The sequence below is a fragment of the Anoplopoma fimbria genome, chromosome 7 (genome assembly GCF_027596085.1).
Source record: "Anoplopoma fimbria isolate UVic2021 breed Golden Eagle Sablefish chromosome 7, Afim_UVic_2022, whole genome shotgun sequence".
Classification (NCBI taxonomy): Eukaryota; Metazoa; Chordata; class Actinopteri; order Perciformes; family Anoplopomatidae; genus Anoplopoma; species Anoplopoma fimbria.
The window spans coordinates 20,096,914-20,108,418 of record NC_072455.1 but is presented as its reverse complement, the minus strand read 5'-3'; the positions used below and the strand labels follow the sequence as shown (position 1 = coordinate 20,108,418).

The 11,505-nt window shown below is 43.4% G+C and overlaps 1 protein-coding gene across 1 annotated transcript in view; it reads left to right on the top strand.

Annotated features, from left to right (window-relative positions):
- The window catches only part of LOC129093750 (NACHT and WD repeat domain-containing protein 2), a 44,535-nt gene that overhangs the window by 3,743 nt on the left and 29,287 nt on the right, over window positions 1–11,505 (top strand). Inside the window, 1 exon segment of the mRNA XM_054601865.1 lies at window positions 9,008–9,096. Within this exon segment, the coding sequence (XP_054457840.1) occupies window positions 9,008–9,096 (89 nt within the window).

The following is an 11,505-nucleotide window of genomic DNA, read 5'->3' as shown; positions in this document are numbered from 1 at the left end:
GATTGCTTTTGACATAGAGTGCATGGTGTGAGCAGAGTGCAAGACGGTTGGGTCGTGAGGTAGACACCCATTTTCAGCTGTATTTGAATATGCCCTCTGGGCAAAGGGGGTAAAAATAGGCTCAGTAAAACTGGAGTAAACAAGGCAAGGGAAGTAGAGTAGGCTATGAGAGAGAGAGGAGAGAGAGAGAGAGAGAGAGAGAGAGAGGGCATGCCAGAATTAAAAAAAAGGAAGGTTGTGTTTGTCGATAGATCACTGTCATTCGCTTGCCCTCACTGAGAAAATTGCTATGAACCCAAAAAGAACGAATTAACCTCAGATTATTGCACCGTTATGGCCTGCAGTAGATAGGCGGGACACTGTTTATCCACCTGTAGCTGAGTCAGTCATTCAGACCACCCCGCCACAGCACAAATTTAACACTCCGTTCTACACATGGATGGAAAAAGGATGAGGGGGGGGCTATTCCAAGTAGTTCTTTTCACACCGTCGGCACCAATGGAAAGACACACATCTCAGCCGGAGCTGTGAAAAGACCTCATTTTGCGCTGTTGTTTCCAGTGAAGCGAGGTGCTGGTGTCCAGTGCCATATTTTCTTAATGAAGCCGTACACACAGTGTCTTGCCTCAGCAGTGGTGCATACACACGGCTGATTCCCCTGCTTTGGTCAAATCACATTTGCATTAAGGTATTCTTTGCATTTCTTTAGATCTTTTCTGAGCTTTCAGGTGATTTTACTCCGTTACGGTATTCTAGTTGTAGCTGTCATCAATTACTGAACACATTTAAATTGTTTTGCAAAAAAACTTCCCCACACTTGCAAAATGTTGTTGTGCCGTAAAACCTACCTTCTGTGTCAACATGCACATGAAGTAATATATCGTTACTCACAACTGTGACCCAGGTCTGCCCTCAGTCCTGCTGAAGAACCTGTTTCTCCATGTTCACTAGAGGGGGCTGTCCATGCACTTATTTATTAGCATTCACCTTACTGTACGTGTATAATGTGATCAAATCAGACAAGCAATCAATAGCATGGCCCCAATGGATACAATTCCCATTCTGATGGTTCATTAACAAGAAGAGAGCCCGTCTCTGCTTTAGCATCCCCCTTTTGGCATTTCAGTCAAACATTTTGATTTAGATTTCACTAAAGGCGACACATTCTCACTCCCAACTCGAAAATATTGGCTATTGGTCAGCCGCCCTTAGCTTTGACTTTCTATGAACCCCTCTAGCATCGGTTTTGGAAAATACAGGGACGGCGTGTCAGTTTCATGCAAAGTGTCTTTTCCAAATAACCTTCGGTCTTCCTAGAAAGTTTAGGTTTAGGCATCGAAACCGCTCAACATGGTTGATGTTACCTTCACAGACCAACAACTGGCAATGCAAGCGAGTGACGAACAAGTCATCTGTCTAACAAGTCACGGGATAGTATGTGAAGGATTACTTTTAATTATGCACAGAACACGAACAGCGGTCTCCTGGGTGAAAGTCCTGTGTTTGACACGTTTTCTGCGCCAGTCGAGTGATTCTGCTACTCTGTGTCTGTGTTTGTCGGCTGTCGAAATTGGCCAAACATGACGTTCGAGTATTCCTTCCTAAAAACTACATTGGTTCGAACTATTAGAATATCTATTTTTTTTAATTACGTCCATGAAACCGTTTCCTAACTGTCCAGGGCAACACAGAGCTGCACAAAAACCTGCCGTTTACAGCTGATCTTAAGTCTCAAACCCCTTTTCTCTTTATTCTCTTCCATCATTATGGTTATTATTGAATAGGCTTGCAGAAAAAAAATAGACCAGACAGACGCCGAAACTATCGCTGCAGATCGTGAGACGACCCGCTAAGCTCTGCACAGGCAGGATGTCTGGGCCCGGTGTGTGTGTGTGTGTGTGTGTGTGTGTGTGTGTGTGTGTGTGTGTGTGTGTGTGTGTGTGTGTGTGTGTGTGTGTGTGTGTGTGTGTGTGTGTGTGTCTCTGTGTTTGTGTGTCCAGCTGTGTAGCTCTCTGAGCAGAAAAAATGAATATTGAAAAAGTTTCAATTCAGGATTGTTGCGTCAAACTATTCAGAGCGGAAATTGTCCTGATAACGTTCGGTTTATAAGCACTCCAGAGTGTCTGCCAAAATGTAAACTAAACTACTAATTTCAGTGGATCTACATCCTCCTTCCCTGATCTTAATGAAACACTTTAGTTCCTGACTCAGGTGGGTGAATCTGTGTGTGTGTGTGTGTGTGTGTGTGTGTGTGTGTGTGTGTGTGTGTGTGTGTGTGTGTGTGTGTGTGTGTGTGTGTGTGTGTGTGTGTGTGTGTGTGTGTGTGTGTGTGTGTGTGTGGCCACAGTCGATCAATTAAAAACCCCACTATCTGCTCATGCCAGCAGAAAGACGGCAGCAACAAACCAGAGAAAAGCCTAACATGATTTATTTTTTGTTTTGTGTGTACCGCTCAGTGCATTATGCAGCCTGTCTTCTCTGTCAATATGTGTGTGTGTGTGTGTGTGTGTGTGTGTTCAGTCGTAGAGACCCATATAATCAGAACAACTCCATTACCTTGCTGTAGTCACCTCAGGGGCTCTGGCTTGGGTTGTGTGCAATAGGCAGCTATTTGTATGCAAGCTCTCACTTAAGCTGTTTAAAGTTGATAAAAGGACGAGGCCTTAGGGACGCAATGCATAAAATCATCTACCCGTCCAACGCACCATCATCAAGGCGAAAGCATGTCACCACGGATACCACTAATTACATCCCAATTCACCCCCACAATTATTCCCACTGTTTCAATTTACTCTATTTATCCTTTTACAGTTTGTGTTGTTGCTTTTAAGATCAGATTTCCGTAATTCGACGGTCTCTTTACTTTAAGAATATCTCTCTCTCTCTCTCTCTCTCTCGGTAATCATCCACTTTTTTTGAATTGAGTCTGGTGAAAGAGAACAATGGAGAGAGTGGGAGGGCTGGCAAGGAGGACAGAGGGAGAGAGAACGGGCGGAAATACTGTGCCAGGGGTGGCTTTTGTTTAATAAATTGCTTTTTCAGGATCTGGTGAGTTCCAGATTTCTTTGGGGAGAGCCCGGCCCGATTCTGCAGCATTTCAGGTTTATGGCGTGTTTAGTAGTTTATTCTCTCCCCCCCGCTCTTCCTCTGAAGGGAGAGAGAATTCTCACTCTGACAAATTTGGCAGCAGCTTTTAGTGACCTCTCTCAGAGTTTTCCCAGAGTGCTGGGCAACAATTCTGCACCCCCAGGACGTCGTTTTGACAATTTCAGCAGTTGCCCTCACGCACTCACACAACTCCCTGGGTGTTTGAACCATTTCATGGAACATGCTGTAAAAAAAAAAGTCTCATCAGGGAATGATGGCAATGATAGCCAGCAGCCTGCTGGATACACCTGAATGATATTACATTGTGCTTATCCACTTATAACCAACATAATTAACCTCGAGAAAGCCAGTGTGGTCTGCAAGTGGTTTATAACTAATGGGAATTTTATTTTATGTGCACATCAAGGGCTCTACTGGGGACAATTTGGAGGCTTGAAGCTGATAACTGAGATTGAAAATGAACACAATCTTATCAGTATCTCCCAATAAATGTTTCATTCAATGTCTTCCTTACATCAAAGGTTTCATCGGCATAGATCATTATATCTTTTACTTCGAATTTTGAATATTCATGGACTTACAAATTCAATTTTTTTTAGATTCCATTGTCAGGCTTTTTTGAAATGTTAAATGAAAGAATATGTTGCTGAATGTCCCAAAGCTGAGCGGTAACAACTTCACTTCAGAAATCACATGAATATTTAACACATCTCCCACACTTTAACTCTCCTTGGAATACAGTACGAATTCTCTTCACTTCTTGAGATCCCGCCATATCAAGGACACTGACAGAAATAACTCAGTGCGTGCAAAGATTTATCATCCTGAAAACGACAGTTTTTCGTGATTAAAAAGTTGTACTGAGGATTAGAAAATAAAATGCCATATCCATTTTTATGTAACGTTTACAGAGCAGCAACAGAAATGTTCACAACAGAAAAGTCCCTCACTGGAAACAAATCTAAAATGTCATTAATAGAAGAAGTAATATTCCTGAGTGAAATCTAGAGAGAATGAAGAAGACACCAGTCAATACCAGTCCTTCATCCTGTCCGCTGTCCTCCTCTCTCTGCTGATGAGATTCACTGCCTGGAGGTACCATTGGTGGAGGGGGGAGGGGCAGTCTTGTCTCCACCAGCAGCTACATTTACAAGAATATGTGGCAAACTAAGCTAAACAGTTAAATGGATGGGAACTGGACTTCTACTTGTATAGCTCCTTTTCTAGTCTTCCGCCCACTCAAAGCAGTTTAACAATCCACGTCATCTATCATCTGTAACAACAACAACAACTCACTACTGGCCAAGCAAGTGTGCTTTGATTGTTATCATAGCAAATGCAGGGGCTACCATGAAAGCCCATGAGGACCAACTAACCCATTCACACCAACATTCGCACACCGTAGGCTCAGCATTCGGGAGCAAGTGTCTTGGACTTGGACTGGAGGAGCCAGGGATCGAACTGCCGATCCTCTGATATGAAGGACGACCCGCTCTATCACCGAGTGTGCTGCGCTTTTGTAAAACATAGCGACGGTGCGTGAGAAACTGCGGACGGAGCACACTGAAATATCTGTGTCATGTTTACAACAACTTTCTTCTTGTTGTAGAGTTGTATTGAATAAGTATTTGCTTTAAAGAGTGTAGTTTTCGTCTCTTCAAGTAATCTTCACTTCACCAGGTTCAGTGGTTGACTACTTCTCTGCGTGCGGGTGTGTGTTTGTGTGCGTATGTCGAGGAGGTCAGCCCGACACAGAGAGCAGAGGAGATGCTGCAGCGTGAGAGAACATTTGAAAAAAGTACTGATAAAATAACTGATAACGTTGTAGCTTATTTATAGCCTCCTCCGTGCTTTATTATTTAGCCCTCGAATCTATAATACCGGGTTTCGGTTCCCATCCTTACATATAAGCCATATCAAAGAGAAATATTCATTCCTGGCCGATGCCAATATTTCATTTTAAAGCCTTTATCTGCCGATACCAATGACGCGCCGATATCATTGTGCATAATCTAACTTGTTTGATATAATCATGTTTTATTGTACCATTTTACTAGTCTGAGATTAAGTCAGGAGGCAAGAGATTTGAATTTTCAATCTACAAGATAACACGAGGTCTCCATGGTTACAGAGTCTCCACGATCTTGACAATCAGTCATCATGGCTCGCTATAATTGGGCTGTAAAAATGTGTAGCGTGTTCCCCGGTATGAAGACATGAAAGCCCAACCAGTGGCTTCCAAGGCAACAGCTGCCAGCACAGATGTTACCCAATGGACTTGTTATATCATTACGTCGGGTAGAGTAACACTGGTTCTTCAAACAAACACTCTATGTATATTCAATCATACACAATGTAGGTTACTGGCACAGAAACAGGGAAGTCCCCATCACTGTTACAGTCCCATATCACCATGATTTACTGTAAATTGTTTTTTTTCCCTCGATACTTAACATCAAGTGTGGATGATGGCACAGAAACCTCCAGTGGATTTCCCTCACCGTGATTCAGTGGTACTCAGATACAACACGAGGCTCTCCCTGTGCTCAGGAAATGCAGGAACATCTGGCCTTTATGGATGGCTGATTTACACAGCAACAATTTGCCTTTAGCATCTTCCAGGTCATTCGGTATCGATTTGCTCACTGACTGTGCTTTTGCATAATTGCGGTTCAGCTACAGATCTGCACATAAGGGAGTTTGTGTGGCACACTGAACGACATGAACTTTACGTTTTTGGAGCTACAGCTCTGCGTAAACTGAAAAAGAAAGAGCTTTGCTTTCTATATTTTGGTCTTGTGTGGACTACTCTGATCAATTGGATACTTAGTTTAAAGATGACTTCATGCTCTTCTGTTAAAATATGCAGTGATGAGACGCTTCATTCGACAAGACAAGTGAGAGAGAGAATATGACATGCTGCCGGTTAGGGGCTGAATCTGAACTACGACTGCAACAAAAGATTATTATCGATTGATCTGTTTTTCGATAACTTTAGATTGTTCAGTCTGTAAAATGGATACATGAACTATTAACATCCATGCTGCACAAAACTATACTCTAGACAATCATATTGTAATTACAAATATCTTTCAAGAGGATGTTGCAGATATCAGTAATGAATATCGACACTCGAGCTAATGTGCTAAAACGGTTTGCCTTCGTTTGTTAGGATTATCCAACAAAAAAAGACACAGTTTCTCAATGCAGAAATCTCAGAGTCCCATTTTATCTGGATCTGATGAACCAACCCTTTAAGCACCTCAGATACACACAAACACTGTAGCATCCATGTCAATGTGAATGACCACCGTGTCACAGCTTTGTTCTATTTGCTGAGACACTTGTCTTGCCGACTTCTCCCTCTCTTTTAATCAGAGATCTCTGAGCTGTTGTGCATACCAAGAGCCTCTGGAGTGTTGTATCTTGAGGAGAGCACACTGATTGCTTTGTCAAAGCCTCGTTGATGAGACAGTTGATGATGACCGCTATCTAGAGGAATGAAGGACCAGCTGGAGCAATGTCAGCATTTGGTTTAGCTTTTTGGTTTGTTATCAATTGCTACTGCAGTAATGAGAACTGCTGAGATAGGGTTTTTTCAGTGGTTTAAATCATTCATCATGCAAAAAGTGCCAAATATCTGGTTGTAGTTTTTCAAATTAGAGGATTCATTGCACTGTTAACTGGATATATTTGGGTTTGGAATGTTGGTTGGATTATGGAGAAGTCATCTTGGAAGCTGGGAAATTCTAATGGGAATGTTTCACTTTTAATGACTAAACAATGAACGGAAAATGAAAAGAAATGTTAGCAGCAGCCTTTGTGTTGAGTATAAAGGAAAGAAGGAAGGGACATAAAGAAACAACATTCGACTTTATTTCTATGTTAAATCTACATCCCATGTGTTCTCCAAAGGATGAGGGAGGAGGAGAGAAAATAATAGGAAGTGTGAAAGACAAAAACAAAGAGCTGACAGGACAAATCTGAAAAGGAAAAGATAGATTGGTCGGCACTATTGAAATAAACAGATTGGAAAATCGGAGGGAGGGACACACACAGCGAGGAAGAGGGCGAATACAAAAAAGAAACCCCAGTCTTTGTTCCTTAGCATGTGGGTGGGTACACCAAAGACACACACATACGTCAGGCTGCCATAACTCATCATCATCCCACAAAAATAAAAAAAGAAAGAAACAGAGAGAGAGAGAGAGAGGAAGAGGCATCTTGCCGTTATCAGCACAATACAAACAACAACAGCAGTTTAGTCAGTCAGGTCACATCGAGACACAACAGCAACATGCAGGTTTGCATTGCACTGCCTACTTTCAGCACTTTCCAAGCAGGTTAAATCAAAGTGGCGTACACTACGATGTCACCCACGTCACTGTGAGATGTTGTGTAATTAACTGTAATGCAGCCGATGGAATTAGATGAGCGCTCCACTGATTTCTTTTATTTGCATACTATCACAGCCGTGGAGTTTTGATTTGACATTTCGCTGGGGTTGCTGTGGGTGGATATATGTACGGTCAGGGCCCAAAGCCTTTGCTAAAGATAGACGAGAGAGAGAGAGAGAGAGAGAGAGAGAGACTCGTCAGACTAAATTTGCGGGGCTCTTCTGCTCACGCTGCGTATGACACGGTTAGCGGCTGAGGGAATGTTTGCGCGGCGTCCACCATGTGTGTTCCTTGTGCGTGCGCGCCAGGCAGCTTCTTGGTCATACGGGGCTCTCTCTTTCTCTCTCTCTCTCTTCTCTCTCTCTCTCTCTGTCGGGCATGTTCTGTTTTTAACTATCCGTCCACACCCTTCAGAAAAAAGAGAGGGAGAAAGAGGCTGGGCCTGTCCAAATGCATTACAGTAACCATTTGGAAGACAGTGAAAAAGGAGAGGACAGGAGGAAAGGAAAGTGGGACACAACAAGAAGCCGTGGGCGCTCACTCTGTGACACGGCGACTGTCCAATATGATCACTGCCTTTGTAATGCTGCATAATCCAACATTCTTCAACAGTGTGTGTCGGGACTGCTGCTGAATGCAGCCCTTCTAGGTGATTATATTTTTAATGGGTACAAAAAAGGGGTTGCAAAATGTATCTACATAAACACTGATATGGGGCTGACATTAATATTGTTATATTAAAAGGTGAATAGTTGATCAATTAGAAAAATGACTCTTTATTCACCTGCTGTCCCAGCTGTCCAATTAGGATACACCCCCTGTTGAATAATTGTGTGTAAAAAGGTTGATATGTGGTATTTCTTTTTCTGCTTTCAAACTGGACAAAAGGGCCTCTAAAAATAAGATACAAGAATACAATTATTTGCAAACTTTCAGAGAAGTACGTGAGAATATCCGTAGTAGTTGGTTTATTTGTACACCTGTGTATCTATCTTCTCTATGATATTCAGAGCATTAATGTACCAGCATGTAAAGATATAGTGGAGTAATGTCGAACTTGAGCAGAGAATGCCGTCACTCTCCTCCTGAGTTGTAATCAAATCTATGCTTTGTTTACATGGCCGTGCGAGCTGTGCCTGCCATTTAGCTCATGTTAGTGCATGTGAGTGTGAGTGTGACTGTGACGCAGTGTTATCAGCTGATAACGGCATCACAACAGATGGCGTCGTCATGGCAGCACTGTTGCAGTTGTGTGCGCCGTTCCCACTGTTATCACCGTTAGCTGCGAGCCGCCAGCTAATCCGTCGCCCTGTTTGAGAACCTTGTAGAGGCAATAGATATGCTCTGAATTCCGAGACAGCGTGACGAGCCCTACGTCTCGTCTCTATGTTATGCTAAGCTAAGCTAGTTGTATGTACACTCTAGCTCTGTATGCACATACACACGTTTGCTTTTTTGGTACTTAGTTCGTTGAACATGTCCTCTTTTCTTTTTGTCTGCAGACACAGAGGCGGAGAGGAACGCACTAAAAGAGCACGTCTACCCCAAACTACGGGACTTCTGCAGGGAGAACTATGGGATTGAATTCCAGGTAACCGACTGCATTCCCCTTTTTCCACCTAGATCTTTCCTTCGATTTACATTCCTTCCATCTCTAGTTTGCCGATACTGACTGTTAAGTGGCTCCAAATCCACTCCGTGGCTTACACAGCGCCTGGAGGGGCCCCGAAGCAGCACGCAGAGGTCTCTGTCCCTTTAAGCGGACAGAAGGCCAGCGAAGATAAGGCTTCCATCAGCGAAGGCTGGCACAAATCTAGCAGTGGATAAGGAAGCATGAAGCAAGGGCCTTCCCTTTGTTGTTGTCATAGAATTGCAGCATTCTCCCCGTGGTGTCCACTAATCAAGATCATTTGCATTGCAAATCGGCATCACTGTACACGGAAAGATGGATATCAAAGGTTTGTTTGTTTAACAAAAGCAGGGGAGCCCTCGAGTCAGGGAGAGATTTGTGCCATAGATTGTTCCTGGAAGGAACAGAGGAGATTTCTTGCGATGAGGGGACGTCAGAGACCCCTGGATTGTTTTGCAAAGCTGGAGTCAGCAGGGTGTCCATGGCTAATTCTCATTACATGCTAAGAATGTTTGGATCATAAACAGCTCCGAGCACAGAGCTTCAGAAAGGTGTTGTAACACGACTTAATACAATAGTGTTTAGAACACCTCCCACATATGCACAGGGCTTATCCAGTCCTGAACAGAGTTTGGGTTCAGCTTTCAATGATTCTGATTATAAACTGGTTCTTACAGTATCACGTTATTAGATTATTACCATATGATTTGAGTTAGAAAGCTTCGAGAGAAAGTAAAACCACTAATTTCCCCCAGGCTTAAGCTGTTGTTGACATTCGTGTCACAAATTGTGAATATAAAGAATTACTTTACCGTCCATTACAAAAGGCAAAAATCCACATTACACATATGGTAAAACACACAAACAGGCATTAGCAATGTGCAAAAATGTCACTGTGTTTGAATACTCAAGTCCTAATGGCAGTCAGATTGAATCAGTTTTTGAATATATTAATCTAGACAGAGGGTTCTTATAATGTTGGCCTGATTGGAGGACGTGGAATGAGCTGAGAAGGAGTAGTTAAAGGTCCTGTGTGATGACGGTTATTTTACATCTAAAGGTTGATTTGAGAAATACATTAATATTTCTGTGCACAAGTTGACTGTATCAGTCCGCTTTTTACTTGACTTTGATGCTCTAGCAGCAGCAATATGACTACGACTGGGTAGATACAATTTGGTAACATTCAGCTCTTTTTTTTTATTCTATTGTTACTGTTGTTTCACAAACATCCGCTGAAACGGTTTGGTTGAGGAAACAAGCCAGTCACTGAATGGGAGGAGTCATTTATCATTCCACGAATAGCTCAAACTACATAAAAGTCAAAGGGTCAAAGACGTGGTAGCCAGACAGAAAGATCTAACAACCGCTGCTGAATCTCTCAAATGTCTGCGTGGGACGGAGAAGTGCAAGATAATGCAGAGGGGGAGCCAGGCGGAGACGTTTTGGCTCCGGTATCTGTGGCCACGTGTCCGTCTGGTGATTCAGCTCGCTGTGACGAAGCGTGAGCTGGAATGATTATGCAGAGGGCCTGGGAGTTTATACTGTGACTCACTTACTCTCCCTCCTCCTCTTATCCGAACCCCCCCCCCCCCCCCCCCCCCCACACACACACACACACACTCCTCATCCCCACCCACGCAAAGTGAGAGTTGGCACCTTGGCTAAAACCAAAGATTTCTTGGGATTGATAACAAGTCGTGTATGTTGTTTACGTACGTTATAACCCGAGTAGATCAGTTTTTCTAGATGCATTCATCTTTTGCTTTGATTTGTCATTTATGTGATATTCCCGCCTCCCCCCTTTCACACACACACACACACACACACACACATACACACACTCCGTCTCTCGCACACATACCGCTGGCACACACTGACACACATATGCCAAGCTGACGAAACCCAATTCTCCCCGGTCCCTCATCACTTGGCTCAGTTTCCATCCAGAGCGCTCCCTTAAGAGGATGGAGAGGGATCGCAGGAGATGGAGTGAGGGGACGGAGGGATGGAGGGAGGAAGAGGGTGCTGAAATCCAGCCCGGGGGCCGAGGGCCGCGTCCTCATTCAGTCAGCGCACAGCAGCTGGGATCAGGCGTGATGCCTTTTTTATCTTTTTTTTTATATTACACAAAACTGAGACACACAAAGATCAGGGTCAGACAAGGTTTCAGGACATCTGTAACCACACCAGATTACTGCTGGTGTGTCAGACTAGATGTTGCTCCAATACGGCTTCATTCAGTGGAAACCCTGTAGTGTTATTATTAAGACATGGATCAGCTTTACCCGAGCTCAGTTGGTCATTAGCCCTTTATTTAGTCTCAGAACACTTACGTCTGAAATTGGACCCAGCTAAGGGTTCCAGATT